Genomic DNA, 20,756 nt, shown 5'->3' on the forward strand with positions numbered 1-20,756 from the left:
ATACGTTGAATGCCACTGGCATTGCCATGAATTTGTGCAACATGCCGCCAAATTGCCGTGAGATATTCGACCCCTTTGCAAAGCCCCCCCGCATGTAATGGTTTCCTCGATTGTGGAATTAGGTCGAACTCACATCAACTGAGGTCTGGTGAGTAGGGTGGGGGTGGGGGAGGGCGGGGGAGTGGGGGGTGCGGAGGATACGTGTTGTAGCACGGCCTGCCTCACACACTGTTTCAGGCGGTACCGATCCATCCTCGCATGCCGTCGCAATCTGTCGGTTAATTTCGGTAATGTCTGGCGCTGGCTCGAATGTATTTACTGCGCTAACGGTGATGCCACACGTTCGCACGATATATCATGGTTGCCATGACTTATGAAATGACTCTCGCAATAACATTGTTGAGCCAGAATTACATGGTGTAATGCTGGATGGCGTAAATGATCAATTTCGTGTGAATTCTTACATTTTCCAGTTGAATCAGAGTCGGCTTCAGAGGACGTACCAGACAATTCGTGTCTTCAAAAGGAACGTACGAGCTGTCAATGCTACCCTGATTGCGCAGACCTTTAGCATATTATCTGAAGACTGTAAAGTCACGCTGTGTCGGGGCATAACAGCGGAAAATTAACCAGATGGAACCTTACGTCGTTTCCGCAAACAACAATTACAGGCATAGACGCCCCTTGCGTGTCGTTCCGTTCCGTGTGTCCTGTTAATAATTGTAGGGAGCGTGTATCAACTACGTGGTGTTTCCTACATGATTACTGAAGGAGACATCCGTCTATCATCTTGTGGAAAGTACAGGCTCATAAAAGCTTCATTCAGAACCCGACTTTCTTCGAAGTACGTTGGGAAAATCCTTTACAAATAACTGCCTTTTAGTCATGTTAGAATCTAAGTTTTTAGTGGTGTCTGGTTGTACCTTCACAGTTAATCTATTATCGATCATTATTGGTAAAAGTAGGCAGAAAATAACCTAGGAAAATCAGGCTCCTTTTGATAAATTTTGTTGATTCTGTTTGAAAATGGTTCAAATGGCTCTGAGCACTAGGGGACTTAACAGCTGAGGTCATCAGTCCCCTAGAACTTAGAACTACTTAAACCTAATTAACGTAAGGACATCACACATATCCATCCCCGAGACAGGATTCGAACGTGCGACCGTAGCGGTCGCACGGTTTTAGACTGAAGCGCCTAGAACCGCTCGGCCACATCGCCCGGCTGATTCTGTTTGATACTGCGACCCCTGGATGCCCAGATTTTTTCCCAAGAGCGACATAAAAATGGTCTAAAATAGTCAATGGCTGAAGGGGAGTCCAGCAGGCATCTCTTTGATACTTTCGTCTGGCCTACACTGACACGTTAGGAGCCTAACGAAGTGTCTTTAAATTCTTCCAAACCTGTCGTCATGCCTATTTGATAAGGACTCCTAGCGCAGGAGCAACACTCTTGAACTGGTCGCACCAGCCTTTATGATACATCCTTTACAGATCACTGGAATTTCCCCGAATCTTTCCAGTAAGTCGTTCATTTCCTTTATGGTTCAAATGGTTCATATGGCTCTGAGCACTATGGGACTTAACTTCTCAGGTCATCAGTCCCCTAGAACTTAGAACTACTTAAACCTAACTAACCTAAAGACTTCACACACATCCATGCCCAAGGCAGGATTCGAACCTGCGACCGTAGCGGTAGCGCAGCTCCAGACTGTAGCGCCTAGAACCGCTCGGCCACTTCGGCCGGCATTTCCTTTATCTATTACGGATTTTAGGTGCTCTTTCCAATTCATACCGCTGATTAGGACTACCCCCAAATATTTAAATACTTGGCAAAAGTGCTGCTGATACGATTTTAATGTTGCAAACAGCGTACGAAGAAAGATGACGCTATGGGAGAAACTCTAGTGTAAGAGTGATTTGCGGGATTTAAAAATGGCGACATTTCGATTGATGACAAACCTCGTACTGACGTCCATCAACTGCCCGAGTCGACGAAAATATTGAAAAAATTAGAGAGCTTGAGCTCACAGACCGACGACAGACAACTGATCAACTGTCACAGATTAGTGGGTTATCTTTGAGCTCGGTTCAGCGAATTTTAACGGAAGATCTTGGAATGAAAAGAGTTGCTGCCAAGTTTGTTCCTCGGGTTGTGACTAGTAAGCAAAATAAATGTCGAGTTGAAACATGTCATGCTTTGAAACAACAGCTTGAATCTTCCAGATTTTCTGTCAAATCTCATTACTGATGACGAGTCATAGTGCTATGGGTACGACCCAGAAACAAAACAACAGTCAAGACAATGGAAGATGTCGTTGTCACTCATCGCCGGCCGCGGTGGCCAAGCGGTTCTAGGCGCTACAGTCTGGAACCGCGCGACCGCTACGGTCGCAGGTTCGAATCCTGCCTCGGGCATGGATGTGTGTGATGTCCTTAGGTTAGTTAGATTTAAGTAGTTCTAAGTTCTAGGGGACTGATGACCACTGCAGTTGAGTCCCATAGTGCTCAGAGCCATGTGAACCATTTTTTTGTCACCCATCCAAAAGAAAAAAAAAAGTTGTCAAGTCAAATCAAACATCAAAACAACGCCTTTTTTATGCCAATGGCTTAGTTCATTCAGAGCTTGTTTCACCACGTCAGATCGTCAATCAAACCTTTTATTTTGAAGTTTTAAGAAGATTGCGCAACAGTGTTCGTAAAAAAAAAAAAAAAAAAAAAAAAAACAAAAAAAACAAAAAAAAAACGATTTGTGGCAGACAGGAGACTGATTCTTCCACCACGACAACTCACCTGCACGCGCAGCCATCTCTATTAGACAGTTTTTAGCTAAAAATGGCATGGTTCCGCTGCCCCACGCACCGTGCACGCCTGACCTGGCTCAGTGCGACTTTTTCGTGTTTCCACACATGAAAAGGGGCATGAAAGGACACTGATTTGACAACATTGAAGAAGTTCAGAAAAAACAAGCGAGGAGCTGTCAGCCATTTCTACAGATGGCTATAACAAATGCTTCAAACAGTGGAAGCATTAGTGGGACAATGGCGAGTATTTTGGGCGGATAAGGTTGTCTTGTAAAAGATTTTAAAATACATAGTTTTTAAAAAATAATTCCGGGTCTTTTGGATACCCCCCCGTAATTAAGCGTTGATCCACAATACTGTTCTGTAGATGAATAAAAAGTTTTTCTACGCTATAAATCTAAATGTTTCGGGTCTGAGTCCCAGGTAGAGCCAAGTGTCGTAGGTTTGGTTTCCACTTCCATCAATAATTTCCATACGCGAAAAATTGACAGTTCCTACTTGGTGGCAGTTCCACGTTAAATGAATGTCCTCCCTTAAATGGCGGGGAGATTTGTTCAGTAGTTGGAGAGTGGGTAACTGCAATATTCCAAACAACATTCGAATTGGTTCTTTGTAAGGACTTTACGCACACGAAAACGAGTTACATTTCTACAGTACAGTCATCTTTGGTCGAGGGTGTGGTCGACAACCTTGTTGCCGGTAATCGATAGCGCCCAGGGTGTGGCACGTTAACAGCAGAGTCGATAAAACGCCCAAAAGCAGGAACGTCGGCAGACTGGTCCGCTAGTAAGTACCTCCCCGTCTAATTCCCTGTCCCCAGATTAATTTCCGATGTCATCTGATCCCAATAGAGGAGATTAATTTTGGTATTGCTTTCTTCCGCTTCAGCAAACAAGATTTTGTAATGGGCCGCCGGCATAGCCGGGAGTTAACTAGGAAATCGGTCCCTTAATCAAAACTAATTATAACATAGCCTAGGTTATGTTGCAGTTTATTAATCTCGTGTTCCTAAAAGCAAGTATCTTGCAACATATCTCTGGATACTATCTAGTGAAATATCACAGTTACATCTCATTCCAAATTATACTTAGTGTTACTGCTAAACACTAAAAAAAAGAGAAAAATAACCGATTTGCACGAAAAGTCGCCATTGAATGGGGTGTACAACTTCCAAAGAGAACTCTATAAGCGTCATAAAGGCTCAGAACAAAACCGTTGGTACAGTAGCGTGTGAAACTCTCTTCAGTTCGAAAGTGAGAAACTATACTTCTATTTTCTGATCTAGCAAGTGTAAGAGGAGAAATCCAAAGCTATATGCAAAAATAGTTAAATCTGTTTTCAGTCACGTTTCTTAATATTACAAAAGGATGGCAGGTATGCCTAATCTCAATAACTCCTGCGTTACAGAGTAACACATCCTTAGAACAAAATGAAGAAATGTGCACTTCCTTTAGAACCTAGAGAATCCTTGTTTATGAGGGAGTTACACTGGACATACTAGCTGATAAAAAATAATAAAAAATCGGCTTTAATGTGTGATCCGAACTCTCTCAGATCATTGTGATATAAAGGTGGCACTGTCATCACATAAATGATGAGCCATCAGGTAAGGTTTCAGTAAGTGCAGTATGAACTTTTCCCAGAAATAGCCCGAAGTTGATCTATTTCATATATATGGATGTAAGTATCATTTTCAAAGTTAACCGTAATGCTCGCCGAGGATGGTACGTAACCAAAACACATTTGGCTACGAAATAGAAGATGCACTGTATCTTAAAAGAGATTGACCTTGTCTGAGTCTTTGTTTACGTTTCATTTGTTTAGTCTGCGCTGAGTGTTGCATCGGAGTCCAGTGTATCTCAACATTCGCTGTACCGATCTTCCCTCCACTTACGTTTCCCTTTTCTGCAGCCTGCATCTCTCATGGCGTAGAGTGGCAAGGGCAAACTAGTTTATCATGACATGAGCGCACACGCATGTGCGACACACACAAAACGAATTTTAGAAGTCTTCTAACTGGCATGAAGAGAAATACACGTACTTATAGCGAGATATGCGACAGTGACAGGCATCTTTTATACGCGTATTACACGAAAACAACCAACTTTTGTGAATGGTACGGAAATGGAACGAACGTCTTTTCGTCATTTCGGATCACAGATAGAGGTACCAACACACAGCACAATTGCTATGCGGCGTCCAGAACACCTTTTGATAGGTCAGCGCAAGTTCACTGCCCCAGGCGGACCTTTCAATCATTTAATCACTCTTTGTTGCAGAGTATTTTTTTTTATAATTTGGGGAAATAAAATATTGTGCGATGGGTTTCTACGAGCGTATTCTACACAAATACTTACCTGCCTTACACAGCAAGTTTTCGTTTTACTTTCGAACGCAAGGTTTTCGCTTCAGAAGGATTTAAAAAAATTACAAATGTTGGTGTGCCTATTACCTATATCAAGCATAAGAAAAGTTTCCATCAGAGGGCGTTACTGCATCGTACAAGCAGCGTAAAGTGCCTCCGATGCGGGGATATAAGCACCGCCATGTAGGTAAGGGATTAGTGTCATTCGTGTCTTTCCGACGCGCGTGCCGTAAATGCGGAAATGTGAGCTACGGCGGCGTTATTACCAAATGCGCCCAAACAGGATCAACGCTCTGTTATTCTTTTCCTGGCTGGCGAAGGACAAACACCAGCAAACATCCACACCCATCAGAGAATGAAGAATGTGTGTGGGACAGCATGTCTGTCGAAAACCACCGTTCTGAAATGGTGCACGAAGAAGTGCTGGCGCTTCATAACGCACGTCCCCATATCGCAAATGTCGTAACGCCATCTCCAGTGGGGGACACTCGAGCGACCACGCCTATAGTCCTGATCCCTCCCTATGCGATTATCACATCTTCGGTCCCTTAAAAAAGGTCGAGGATTACTGTCAGATGAGGATGTGCAGCAGGCAGTTACGAACTACTTGATGGAACAGGACACGGTGTCCTAGCAAAAGTTTTCAACCTGGTGCGTCGGTGGGAAGATTGCCTCAAATGATCACGATGATTCTGCCTGACTGGCAGACCGATTCTAGACTGAACAGTCTTGGAACGAAAACTCTTATCACTTCTTGTGTATAAATATTTATTTTATAACATGAACAGCCTTTTTATTGCTCCAATCGACATTTATTATGTTCCTGACGCGTTTCGACTTTTACGTTAAGGCATCTTCAAAAAAAATGGATCAAATGGCTCTGAGCACTATGGGACTCAACTGCTGTGGTCATAAGTCCCCTAGAACTTAGAACTACTTAAACCTAACGAACTTAAGGACATCACACACATCCATGCCCGAGGCAGGATTCGAACTTGCGACCGTAGCGGTCGCGCAGTTCCAGACTGAGGCGCCTAGAACCGCTCGGCCACTCCGGCCGGCTCAAAAATTAAACCACTGTTCGAGATTAATCACACTAAAAATGCCTGAATGTAAAATGCGAAACGCACCTAGAACATAAATTGTAGCAAGAAACAGGCGTTTAGCTTTGCGAATTTTAAAAATAATTTGCTTCCGTACCATTTGTTACCATACAACAAACAAAGAAACAACAGTCCTCGATGTATGGCATACGATTCAAGAAAGATAAGAGGCAACCGACACTATTTTTGACAAACAATTAATGTAACAATGAAACCTCACTGCTTACTCTTTCTGTACGAAAAAGATTATACCAAAATAGTCTCATTGTCAGCTGTTTTGTCTCTACACTCATGCATTTTGAAACTTAGCTAATATCCCAGTCTCGCGAAATAGTCGTAGGTTCAGATAACGATGATGAAGCTGGATAGCAATCACGGCAGCAATCAGGGCAATCAGCGGAAAACTAATATCTGTATAAATATTGGGGGAGAGCTTAAAATCAATACATAAAGCACTACGGAGAAGGTCGACACAACAGGAAACTGGTACAGTACGATAGTCGGCGAGGTCAGTTTTTATTGAAGAAGGCCATGCCAAGTGTTAAGGCGACAAATTATATCACATTACTCAATGGCCCGATATGACAAATGGAGGACATGGCAGAGGCCAAATACCGACACTCATAACTTGCAGAACTACATAACCATGTCGCCCTATTCGCAGCTACGCTAAAGATTAAGTAGTTGTGGACCACATGTTTTTGCCATAGACAAACAAAGGAGCAACAGTCCTCCATGCATCGCATATGATTCAAGAACTGATACGAGGCAACCGACACTATTTTTGTCAAACAGTTAGTGTAACAATGAAACAGCACTGCTTATTCTTTCGGCACAAAAAAGATAAGGCCAAAATAGTCTCATTGCCAGCTGTTTTGTCCCTATACTCGTGCATTTTGAAACTTAGCTATATCCCAGTCTCGTAACTGCTTCGTCTGACCACAGAGATCCAAAAAACATAGAGCCGCTCCAGGTAGAACGTAAGATGGAAGAGAAGGCAGGAGTTGATTATTTGCCGAGAACATTACTAAATAGTGAAGCAATCTATTCTCAACAAATCCGAAGCTGTAATGTGGAGGACGTGGTTATCGTGTACTCACCCTGACCACCACGATCTCGTTGTCGGTCCATGGAAGATGTTGAAGAAGTTCCCTGGGAAGTCGTCGGTCACGTCATCCACATCGCCGTCGATGTCATCAATGTCGCCATCTATCTCCACAGGCTCTGAAAACATCCATGCAACCAGACTTATACATCGAATCGCTCTTGTTTATTACTGAAGACGTGTGTCGGGACCCTTGTTGCTCGTGATGCACAGTAGAGATCGGGCAAACAAAAGCATCAGACTTCTCGCAGATTATAAAGTTATTTGTAATGAAGTACTGACTGAAAAAATCTGTGGACCTTGGTAAGATTTCAATGTGGTGCAGAGTCTGATCACTAGCTTGAAATGATGAGGTATGTAAAACTGCGCACTTCACAAAATGAGAAAACTAGGTATCCTATGGATACGCTACGAATGATTCATCATTATAATCTGTCAACTAGTATAATTAACTCTATGAAACAATTCGTAGAGGTACGACAGACGGCAGAATATCACAGGGAATGGACAAAGATACGGAACACTAAAAAACACAACACATTAACATGTCTAATACAGTGTAGATAAACGATTGGCATTCAAAACAGGGTCTAGTCATCTCGGAATGGATAGGAAGATCCTGTGTGGCTTTGAAGATATTCTTATGCCATTCTTCCCGCAAAATAGTCGTAGATTCAGATAACGATGGTGAAGGTGGATAGCAATCACGGACACTTCTCTCCAAAGTGAAATGAAATGATCGTACGACATTGCTGGTCGGGAGACCCCATGCGGGGTGTTTGGCCGGCGAAATTGCAAGTCCTTTTTAGCTGACGCCACTCCGGCAACTTGCGAGTCAATGATGATGAAATGCACACACCTCCCAGTCATCTCGAGGCAGAGAAAAATCCCTGGCCCGCCCGGAATCGAACCCGGGACACCGTGCGCGGGAGGCGAGAACGCTACCGCAAGACTACGAGCTGCGGACTCTCTGCAAAGTAATCCACAAAGACTCACTCGTATTGTGATCTAGTGACTGGTGGCGAGGGGGATGCGACAGTTTGTCCTCATTCTCACAAAAGCAGTCATGGAAGATTCGAGCTGTGTCACCGTGCAGCCTGTACTCTTGGAACACAGCATCGCCATTGGGGAACAAACATTGTACCTTCGTATGGACCTGCTCGGCCAAAACGGTCACATAATCCTTGGCAGGTAACGCGAGCTTACAGAGCAACCATGGGAGCCCATGGAGTACCACGTTATTGCTGCCAAAATCATCACCGAACCTCCGCCATGTTCCACTCTTGGAATGTAAAATCGGCCAGAAGTTGGAGGAAGAGTGAAACAAGACTCATCCAACCAAATGACATTCCCTCATTGTTTCAAAGTCCAGGCTTTATGGCTTCGGCATCACGATTTCCTGTTATGGGCATTTATATCACTGATGAGAGGTTTTGGAATTCCATCTCGCCTTGCAGTGCCCTGCTTATGGAGCTCCTTCGTGTTGTTCTGGTGTTGACAAGGTTTGTGAGTGCGACATACAGATATGCAGTGACTTTTGCAGCTGTCGTCCTCTCCTTTTCCGTTAAATATTCTTCAATGACCTTAACACACATTCTCGTCCGCGTGTAAATTAGCGCCTGAACTGCACTACTGGCCATTAAAATTGCTACACCACGAAGATTTAACCGACAGGAAGAAGATGCTGTGATATGCAAATGATTAGCTTTTCAGAGCATTCACACAAGGTTGGCGCCGGTGGCGACACCTACAACGTGCTGACATGAGGAAAGTTTCCAACCGATTTCTCATACACAAACAGCAGTTGACCGGCGTTGCCTGGTGAAACGTTGTTATGAAGCCTCGTGTAAGGAGGAGAAATGCGTACCATCACGTTTCCGACTTTGATAAAGGTCGGATTGTAGCCTATCGCGATTGCGGTTTATCGTATCGCGACATTGCTGCTCGAGTTGGACGAGATCCAATGACTGTTGGCAGAATAGGGAATCGGTGGGTTCAGGAGGGTAATACGGAACGCCGTGCTGGATCCCAACGGCCTCGTATCACTAGCAGTCGAGATGACGGGCATCTTATCCGCATGGCTGTAACGGATCGTGCAGCCACGTCTCGATCCCTAGTCAAAAGATGGGGGCGTTTGCAAGACAAAAATGCACTAACAGTTCGACGACGTTTGCAGCAGCATGAACTACCCGCTCGGAGACCATGGCTGCGGTTACCCTTGACGCTGCATCACAGACAGGAACACCTGCGATGGTGTACTCAACGACGAACCTGGGTGCACGAATGGCAAAACGTCATTTTTTCGGATGAATCCAGGTTCTGTTTACAGCATCATGATGGTCGCAACCGTGTTTGGCGACATCGCGGTGAACGCACATTGGAAGCGTGTATTCGTCATCGCCATACTGGCGTATCACCCGGCGTGATGGTATGGGGTGCCATTGGTTACACGTCTCGGTCACCTCTTGTTCGCACTGACGGCACTTTGAGCAGTGGACGTTACATTTCAGCTGTGTTACGACCCGTGTCTCTACCCTTCATTCGATCCCTGCGAAACCCTACATTTCAGCAGGATAATGCACGACCGCATGTACGGGCCTTTCTAGGTACAGAAAATGTTCCACTGCTGCCCTGGTCACCACATTCTCCAGATCTCTCACCAATTGAAAACGGCTGATCAACGGTGGCCCAGCAACTGGCTTGTCACAATACGCCAGTCACTACTCTTGATGAACTGTGGTATCGTGTTGAAGCTGCATGGGCAGCTGTACCTGTACACGCCATCCAAGCTCTGTTTGATTCAACGCCCAGGCGTATCAAGGGCGTTATTACGGCCAGAGGTGGTTGTTCTGGGTACTGATCCTCAGGATCTATGCACCCAAATTGCGTGAAAATGTAATCACATGTCAGTTCTAGTATAAAATATTTGTCCAATGAATACCCGTTTATCATCTGTATTTCTTCTTGGTGTAGCAGTTTTAATGGCCAGTAGTGTACATTTACATCCACATAGATACTCCGCAAGCCACAGTACGGCGCGTGGCGGAGGGTACACTGTACCACTACTTGTCAGTTCCTTTCCTGTTCCATTAGCAAATAGAGCAAGGGAAAAACGACTGACCATATGCCTCAGTATGAGACCTAATTTCTCGTATCTTATCTTGGTGGTCCTTGCGCGCAACGTACGTTGGCGGCAGTAGAATCGTTCGGTAGTCAGCTTCAATTGCCGGTTCTCTAAATTTCCTTAATAATGTTTCTTGAGAAGAACGTCCGTCTTCCCTCCAGGAATTTCCATTTGAGCTCGCGAAGCATCTCCGTAATACTTCCGTGTTGTTCGATCCTACCGATAACAAATAGCACCCCGCCTCTGAATTGCTTCGATGTCTTTCTTTCAATCCGACCTGGTACGGTTCCCAAACACTCTAACAATACTCAAGAACAGGTCGCACCAGCGTCCTATTTGCGGTCTCCTCTACAGGTGAAGCACACTCTTCTAAAATTCTCCCAACAAACTGAAGTCGACCATTCGCCTCTACCACACTTCTCGCATGCTCGTTCCACCTCATATCGCTTTCCATCGTTATGCCCAGACATTTAAACGACATGACTGTGTCAAGCAGGACACTAGTAATACTTGATCCGAACATTACAGGTTTGATATTCCTATTCATCCGCATTAACTTACATTTTTCCACATTTAAGGATTAGCTGCTATTCCTCCGCCAACTGTAATTTTTTTCTAAGTCGTCTTGATTTTCCGCTTTCCTTGTATGCGTCATAAATATTCGATATGGCACCTGCTGGAACAACGAACAATTCGGCTCCCTTGGTTACGGGAGTACCCACCATATAAGCACTAACAATTTTCCCGCGTTCGACTTCACTTAGCTCCGAGATAATGCACTCACAACTAAACAGGACACTGTTCTGACTACGAATAAGACTTGCAACTTATTGAGGACATTGCACGGCAGCCGTTGGTCGTGAAATACAACAGCCCAACCTGCAAGCATGTCTAGCATCAGCATTTATGTTAATGCACGCAGTTCTCGCGGGGTTTCCATATTTTTGTCCAACCGTTGTATATCGAAAATAAGATAGACAGAATTATGGTGATTTGTTGCAAACCACTCAGATACATACCGGTATCGCGTTCTTCAGCTGTTGACAGCATTTCGACATCGCTGTGGTGGTGCTTCTGGGATGCTTGCTGGCGGGGTGACAACCAGGAGTTGAACATGCCTTCCAGTTGCGTCGCATCGTCACGGACGGAATCCTCCATGTGTCGGAATCTGCAAATGCATGTCAGCATCACTAAATCTGCCAATAACATTTTCATGTATAAATAACTTCTACATCTACATCCACGCTCTAAAAAAATGCTCGTTCTTTCAATGTACGTTCCACAATTGACCACGGTCCTAGGGTACACATGCCCCACACAAAAGCTGAATACTCGCAAAAGGACGAGTCAGAGATCGCATCATTCAGGTGTTTTAAGAGAGAAGAGGAGCATTTTTCTGACATAGGAATTCAATACGATAATGAAAAGACAATACAACCTCCCAGTCAAAGTTCGCTGGAAGCTCCATCACATCGTCAGACGCTGCTATACATTTCACATACTCCTCTGGTAGTAAATTGTTCCTGACCTGTTCCCATCACCTGTAGCAATGTACCATTTTCGGTCTTACATCATGACTGTAATTACACTGTATTAACGCATGTCAATCGTATATGGAAAAGAGACAGCTGCAAACGTGATAAGCAAATTTATTTAATGCAAGTTCTCTTTGAAGATGATGATGAGGTCCCATACTCCGAGGAGCTTAGGGGACGATGCAGGAGACCCGCACCGCCGTTCTAGGACAGGTCCTGGCGGAGATGGTTTGCCATTGCCTTCCTCCAACCGTAATGAAGATGAATGATGATGATGAAGACAACACAACAACATCTCCAGTCATCTCGAGGCAGGAAAAACCCCTGACCCCGGAGGGAATGGAACCCGGGACCCCGTGAGTGGAAAGCGAGAACGCTACCGCAATACCACGAACTGCTCTTTGGAGAAGAGGGCAAGAAATGAGACCATCCAAATCAGTAGGAACCTGAGAAGTTTCCAGTAATCTTGCACACTGATGTCGGATATGGTTTTGGATTTAGTAATGATATCTGCACGGCATGGTCGTTATCAGACTTGTGCCTTTGTCTATGCAGCTCAGCTTCGTTCAGTGGGAGGCAAGGTAAGCAACGGGTACTTTCGGTCGCCAAGCCGTCTCAGAGATCCAACTGGACCAACTTCTTTAAAAGAAAGTCGGCGTTAGTCGGCTTGCCCTCGCTTCTTGCGTCCACAGCGTTAAGTACGAAGGTGGAAGGACACGGAACTAGGCTCCGCCAGCAGCTATATCTGTTTACGTCCAACGTCAGCTGTCGATCTTCGCGTAAGGCGCTCAGCATGTGAAAGTCTCTCTAAGCTCCGTAATTAGTTTCTAACGAGGTCACCTCCCCGTACACAATGCGTCGTCTACCTAATACGGCTACAGACGTTATCCGCCATGCCATTTATACAGGGTGTCCCTCAGAAGAGTCGTCACGAGCACTTCTTGTGGTGCTTCGGCACATACTTGCAATTTCGTTTTTGCAAGGTTAAGCTGAAATCAGCCCAAACAAATACTGCTCTCCACGTCTTCCATGCGACACCTAGTGTCGACGGGGTGCGTCGGTTTGTTTTCCGTTACAAACAATATGATTTTAAAAAGCGGAATTGTACGTGCCCATTCTAGTCCGATATTAGTTTCATCGATATGTATTAACAGGGCAGTAAAAATCGAAGAACAATCCGTCCTCCAACAGTGACGGCACCGCCCTGGCCCACGTTGTCTGCTACACCCCAAATCTCCAAATGTCAGACACTCACATCGGTACCAAACGTTGTGTATCGATAGTGTATCACCCAAAAAAATCGATTTAGTTCGTGCTGGGTGCTGTCGTTCAGTACAACATGCGTAAATGGTAATTAAAAGTAACACTAGAGCTACGGAGTGTATGAAAAGAGTACCTTTGAGATGTTAATGTGAAGATCTCTGGTAGGTGAGTTGACAGAGCGTATTGTTGTACTAAAGGTCCCGAGTTCGAAACCCACTGACGGCGATTTTTTTAACAGTTTACGCGTGAGAGTGTCATATGCGAGAACATTTTTCTGACATGTAAAAGGACGTTTCGGAGTTCGTAGTAATATTCTTTTGGCAGTCTGCTTTCGCTTCGTTAGTTGAAAGTAGCAAACGTATAGCGTACATTTGTATAGGTAGGTGTAGTGTTATCTATACAAATTTACGCTATAGGTTTGCTGCTGCCAAAAGAACATGGCAACAAACTCCGAAACGGCTTTCTACATGTCAGAAAAATGTTCTCCCATATACCTATTTCACGCGTAAACTGTTAAAAAATCGCCGTCAGTGGGTTTCTAACTTGGCACCTTTAGTAAAATGATACACTCTGCGAACTCACCTACCAGAGATCACATTCATCTCACAGATAGGCTTTTCATACACTGCGTGTAATTCTAGTGTTACTTTTAATTACCTTTCAAGCAAGTTCGACGACAGTGCACAGCACGAAGTAAATCGGTTTTCTGGTTGCTACTTCATCGACACACAACGTTTGGTAACGATTTGAGTATCTGAGATCTGGAGGTTTGGGGGTCAGTCGCTGCTTGCTGCTTATTTTTCGTGTTCTACTCTCCCTGTAAATACATATAGATGAAACCAATACCGCACTAGACCAATACGGGACCGCTGTATCGAATGAGTCGTTAGAAAACTGTAGCGAAATGTAGGAAAACCCGCAGAAGATGGACTCTTGGTGCAGGGATTGTCAGTTGGTGCGCAACATACGCGAGTTTAATTGACGGAAAGACCTGACTTTTTTTCTTTTTAATTTCACATTTGTCAAACAACCACTGAAAACTGTCATACCCGCTAAGGACCTTGGAATATGCACATGAAGCGATCTGAACTGGAACGACCTCACGAAAATAATCACAGGAGAGGCACATACCAGACTCAATCCTTGGAAGAATCCTCAAAGTATAGTCCACCCACGAAGGAGATAGCTTACAAAATACTCATTCGGCCGATATTTGAATTTTGCCCATTTTTCTGAGACGTTTACGGGGCAGTAATGATACAGCAAAAGGAGGAGATCCAAAGAAGAGCAGCACGTTTTGTCACAACTTCGGTTGGCAGGAGCGGAAGATATTCGCCCAACACAAGTGCCAGGCGCTACAAGAGAGGTTTTATGCATCACTGTGTGGTTGACTGTTAATGTTGCTAAAAAGTCAATCAAGATATTGCTACCTTCTAAGTACAGTTCTGGAAAAGATCTCGATAGCAAAATTAAAAGAGATTCGAGCTCACACATACACTTAACATTCGTACCCCCAGTGCAGCTTTCGGGATTGGAACAGAAAAAGAGGGAAGTGTCTATGATAAACTACCCTCCGCCACATAGCATAACGTGGCTTGCGGTGTATAGATGAAGATGTAGACGATGTATGGGTCTTCGCTGGTTTCGCAACAATATCCTGTGTGTTCATGTTGTGTCACCCAGAAAAATCTGTGAGCAAGGCGCAGGACAGGACGGCGGGCGCTCGGTAACGAAGGCACAGGGGCGACAGAGCCTGGGACAACAAACAGCACCGCCCACAGAAGAGAGCGGCTTTGTTCTGGCGGCTCCGGAAGCGGGACAGCTGCTAGCAGCGACCCTGGGGGACGCCCGCGCACTTCTGCCACGTCACCCACAGTATGACTGCCTTTACGTCACGCCATAACACGCTACGGTGCAGCGTCAGACCGAAGAGCACACATTTGCTTCAAATCTATCGCTCGCTGAAGCCTTACATGGGTAGTCTGATATAGAATGTCATCATCATCACTGAGATGCACTGTCGGATAAGCATTTCCTCTAGACTTTTCCACGTATTAATGTCTTCAGCTATAGCAATCCTTATAGCACCCGCTCTTTAAGCAGCCCATACACAATCAAACTTGTTTGTCAAACTCGCTATTATCTACCCCACGGGTTTGTCAAACACGTCCGTAAACGTATTAACAATGTCTGTCAATTTAACATCACTTTTGAAGCGGACGCTGTTCGTGTCGTGTAGTATTTTGACACTAATGGCAATCACTACGAATGTAGATAAAGCGTTTCTAAGATTGACTCTGCCACTGTGTTTAACGAAGAAGAAGAAAACAAGACGCTGCTCCAGGGAATGGTTTATGTTGTTTTTGTTGTTGTGGTCTTCAGTCCAATGACTGGTTTGATGCAGCTCTCCAAGGAATGGTTGATATACCCACGAAATAGTGCTAAAGGAAATATTAAGTAGAACCTGTTGGTTACAGCAACTCTCTCTGAATAGATAGTCTAACTTTTAATGACCGGGTTACTTCGCTCTAACAATGAAAAGAACACAAATATACGAAAATATTTTCTCTACTACTTCGTCTTTTAAGAATGGTTCAAATGGCTCTAAGCACTATGGAACTTAACATCTGAGGTCATCAGTCCCCTAGACGTAGAACTACTTAAACCTAACTAACCTAAGGACATCACACACATCCATGCCCGTGGCAGGATTCGAACCTGCGACCGTAGCAGCAGCGCGGTTCCGGACTGGAGCGCCTACAACCTTTCGGCCACAGCGGCCGGCACTTCGTCTTCTAATGACAGTTCTTCACAATACCACAATGTTAGAACACACACATCGTCCAGGGAAGAAGCGGAGAGCTAATTATTTTGTTGCACTTCCGCTTATATGTTTTGCGTATAATACTGATTTTCTTCTTAATCTCTTCCTGTGTTACCTATGGCTGAGAAAGACGCAATGCATCTGCCATGCTGGTAAATGACAAAGCTACTTCGTTTTTAATCTTGATGGCACAGTTTCCACAGTTGTGGAAACTCACGATACAGTGAGATAAATTGTAAACAATTCCTTTTCGCTAAACGTGCCCGGCGAAACATCGACACGTCAGCTCGGTAGGCTGCTAACCGAAGGGGTCGGTTTCGATAGCCCGGCCGGGTCGTAGATTTTCTCCGTTGGGGGATTGGGTGTTCTGTCGTTCTGATCTTCGTACGTCATAACTGACACGAAAATCGCCTACACAAGTCAAATGTTAAAAATCTAGCATATGTACCTTCATACGAGGATACAGCTTGGCCCTAATGAATTTCCTGAATTGTCGAAACACGCTGTCGCATTTTTCACCGTGGTGGGAAAAAAAAATACAAAAACGTCCGCTGTTTTGTCAGATCTACAGTCACTCAAAATTTCTCTGAAACAAGCCATACAACCTCTATGTTTGACAAACAGGTCAAACAGCACTGTAAAAATGTCAATTAGTTCACAAACGTAGTAAAGTTTGACATACTGTTCGTGTACGGGGAGCTTTATGTACTATCATGTACCCATACCCTTTACACCAAGTCATTATCTTCTCTGATGCCAGCAAAGGACTTCTTTGCGCGTCTACGATCAATTCGCCTGGTTACAAGCTTTGCTCACCTCCATTTCAAATTCACCAACGGCACAATTTTTAATTATTCATGCTAAAAGGCCTCTCGGTTCGATGGACGACTGTAGTAGCTTTATCGATTGAAATACAATGTTCTCGGTCGATAATGGCAACTTTCTCGGCGTATCCAACCTAGTCTACATAAACTAGCAGACGACAGTATTCAGTGCTTCTAGTTTCTCACAAACGGAACTATATTATACTGTAGGTACAAATACTGGGAAGTGGATGTGTTGATAATAATCACAACGTGAACATACCACATAAACAATATGGCTACAACTATGTCAGCTTAAGTATTTATCTATTTACCGGATAACCTAGGACACGGTCACCGTGTCGTGGTTGCAGTTACCTATCTAAAGGATTGAAGATGCGACAAAGGTTTGATTTTCAATATCTCGTACAGTTATTGACCGAATTTAAAAAATTAATATGCTGTCGTAATCTACTCATTACGAGATATAATCTCACGTTAAAAGATTAACACAAGAAGTCCGATATTACGGTTAGAAACTGTATATGTCTGGAGCCACTGCGCGACAATTACCCAAACTATATTCATCCAACATCGTACAATGAGAGCTCTTAGCGACTTCCGACAAACTTAAAACACATCTCAGACCTTTTCTACCCTTTTCCCACTTAATGCCAAATATTTAACAGATTAACCCAATTGTAACGAAATTAGACGTTTAAAGAGTTCGATTCTTTAAAGAATCGGGGTCTTATTTGTTGAAAAGTAAGGTTGGTAGAGAGCGCAAACAAGTGAATATCGGTCCGAAGTTACATGTCATGCGTCACCTTATGGCTTCTATCGAAAAAGTTGCTCTCGTCAGCCACGTGCCGAGGTCCTTCTCCGTGTGAAAAATTGATAAAAAACCCACTTCAGCCTGAGCCCTGACTGTTTCCATTTCTTTCCTCATCGTCAGGCTTGATTGCCAATTTGCTCTATTTCTGATGTGTTGGTAACGCATCATCGCAGTTCTATTGTAATTGATTTTCAGGCCTGCTTTCAAGCTTTATCTATTGAGCTCTCCATTTGTTGTTGAAGTTTATCTGGGTTGGCACAAAGAATACAATGTCATATGCAAAACGAATGTGGTTCTAATACATTGACATATATTCATTCATTTTTCGCAGTTTAGGACACAAGCCCGCCGCGTCTATATCGGCGCTGACTGACATGGCACGAAAGCTGACCGTGTCTTGCCACCTGATCGCCTGTTTACCGACCCTACTATTGTGTTTGTGGTTTCATTGATTGTAACCTTTAGTATCAGAATTGTTATCAGTTCACCACATGAATTCATTTGTCGGCAAGTCTGCTGTTTGTGTCAGTAGCGTCAACGAACTTTGTTTATTACTGTAGTGACAGACAGTAAATGGGTCACAAAGAAAAACTTTCTTTTGGCTCAGCTGCGCTTTCTCCGGGCCAGAATCGATGTCTTCCTCCCCCCCCCCCCCCCCTCCAATTCCAATTCTCGTCTCAGTATAGGTCATTCATACTTGACGAAACGGAACTGAACATAAATATATTGCACGATAGCTTTCAAATGGTGACATTCATGCAGGCACTCGAAGGGCCGTACGGGACGTCTACGTCAAGGCTTCTAGGGAAGAAAATTTTGACGCTGGAGTTGGTGTGGGCTTAGTGTCGTCCTGTAATGGTGTGAGAGGAGTTGTGTCATATACACACCGTCTGTCCAAAAAGTTCCATCTTATTTTATTCTTGGTTTATAAGTGACGTCAGCGCTGTCATTACGGTGGCAGCTTGAACTAGCAACCGAACAACCTTAAACAACAGATGTGCATTTGAGCAGCAATTGTGAGCAGGCAGCGTTGAGTAGCGCACGTGCGGCCGTAATGTGTCAACGTTGTTGTGTCACAAATCGGTAAGTAAGAAACATCTCTAAATCAAGTGTTCAAGACACTCTGCATAATTTTTTGAAGAATAGAAAAGTGGTGCAATGTTTGCTTCGCACTCCTTGACTCCCGAAGAAAGACAGCGATGCGTCGACGCCTGCCGCAGCTTGATTGAAATACCAAACGCGGGTAATTCTTTCCTGAAAAAAGTTATCAATAGGAATCTACCAAAAAACAACAAAGCACAGAAATTTCACATGGAAGCTCAACGCTTTGACAACATAATCGACATTCAAGCCAATGTGAGGTGCGAGTTGAACAACATCTCACCAAAGAAGAGACTTTTCTTGCAGTTTCACATGACAATATGAACGTTCAGTGCGACGTCTCAATTGTGGGGAGACTGTGCAGAAGACCTGAAGCACTAAAAACCATCATCTTTTTTCTCTTTACGGTAGTGATTTGTGTGTGTGTTTTCTTAGCCTTTACTTTAGTTTTGCTTCGTTATCGTGACACACTGCAAAAGTTCCATGAGGACCTGAGTATGTTCACGAGTATATATTCACATTGTGCACAACTAAAAACATACGAGGCGTATTCCGAAAGTAAGGTCCGATCGGTCGCGAAATGGAAACCACAATTAAAATCAAAAGTGTTTTATTTGCAATAGTTTGCCACACCTTCCAGCACCGTCTCTACATAGTCGCCGCTTTCCAATACCCTCGTCATAGAAGGCAGCTGCCTGCATTTTCGTTGATTCTCTGCGCTGATCTGCAGTTCGTTGTCTGTGCCAAATCGCTGACTTCATAACCAGCGGTTCATGTCAGCAAAGATGAAAATCTGAGGGAACAAAGTCCGGGCTGGCATGGAGGGCGATCAAACACTTCCCATCGGAAACGCTGTGGGGGCGTCCTCATTGGCGGGAGACACTGTTTTCTAGGCATCTTTACGTGCTCACTGTGCGCTCAGAACTGAAAAGACAGACGTGACGCGACCAATGGGAGATACCAGAGACACTGTCCAACAAACTTACGCAAAGCTTTATCGGATTTTCACTGTGGTTTCCATTTCGCGACCGATCGGACCTTACTCTCGAAATACGCTTCGTAAACAGATTAATCAGTTTTCGTTAAAAATACTTTTTTAACCGTGAAAAAGTCAGCTTTATTGAAGGAGAAAAATATACGTGTGGCGTTATTTGGTAACTGGAAAAACACCGCAATGGATAATATAAAAAGGCTGTATGATTTGCCTTGTTTGATGTGTTTGTATGTGATATCTTCAGGCATGTAAATGTAGATGTTTCCTATTCTTTCACTTGTCAGCGGTGCGGAAAATTTACCCTACAACCATTTTCAAAAACATTTGTGGTGCATTTTGCTTTCGTATTAATAAATATCATTGGTAGTTCTTTTATTCTGATACTGTATTCTGACTTTTTGTCTACATGGGCGTACCCAGCGAGGGGCAGGGGGGGGGGGGCCAACTGCCCCCCCCCCCCCCTAGTAGAACACATTCGAACTCGTTCGCGCAGATCCGGGAGTAATTTTTTCGTCTTCGGCACGTTACTGTCGGCAGGGAAGTTTATACAAATAATAAATTTAGCGATAAGCGATCCGCTCTGCTATTCGCAGGCATGTTACGTAGCCAAGGAACAGCGCATTCACTTGTAAGCAGTAAGGGATTATGTCTATGTGAAGTTTCTAACTAACAACATCGTTCCTTCTACCATATTTAAATGTAAAATGCTTTACTGCTCCTAAACTATTAATTTTTTAGTTAAAGCTGACGCTAACTAGATTAATAGCAGTTGACGTGCAGGTTATGACAAGCAGTAGATGGCGTGACATTTAGTGCAAGTGATTTATAAAATAATTTTTAGAACGTTCCACAAAACTGGTCATCACCGAAAAAACTATCGGGCACTTCAGTAAAAGCCCCATT

The 20,756-nt window shown here is 44.1% G+C and overlaps 1 protein-coding gene across 1 annotated transcript in view; it reads right to left on the minus strand.

Moving 5' to 3' along the window:
* LOC124619537 (transforming growth factor-beta-induced protein ig-h3-like) overlaps positions 1 to 20,756 on the minus strand; it is a 120,749-nt gene that overhangs the window by 66,726 nt on the left and 33,267 nt on the right. Inside the window, exons 2-3 of the mRNA XM_047146003.1 lie at positions 11,518 to 11,666; positions 7,370 to 7,493 (exon numbers count right to left, since the gene is read on the minus strand). Of these exons, the coding sequence (XP_047001959.1) occupies positions 7,370 to 7,493; positions 11,518 to 11,666 (273 nt within the window). The remainder of the gene's footprint in view (positions 1 to 7,369; positions 7,494 to 11,517; positions 11,667 to 20,756) is intronic.

The sequence above is a fragment of the Schistocerca americana genome, chromosome 6 (assembly GCF_021461395.2).
Source record: "Schistocerca americana isolate TAMUIC-IGC-003095 chromosome 6, iqSchAmer2.1, whole genome shotgun sequence".
NCBI classification, from domain to species: domain Eukaryota; kingdom Metazoa; phylum Arthropoda; class Insecta; order Orthoptera; family Acrididae; genus Schistocerca; species Schistocerca americana.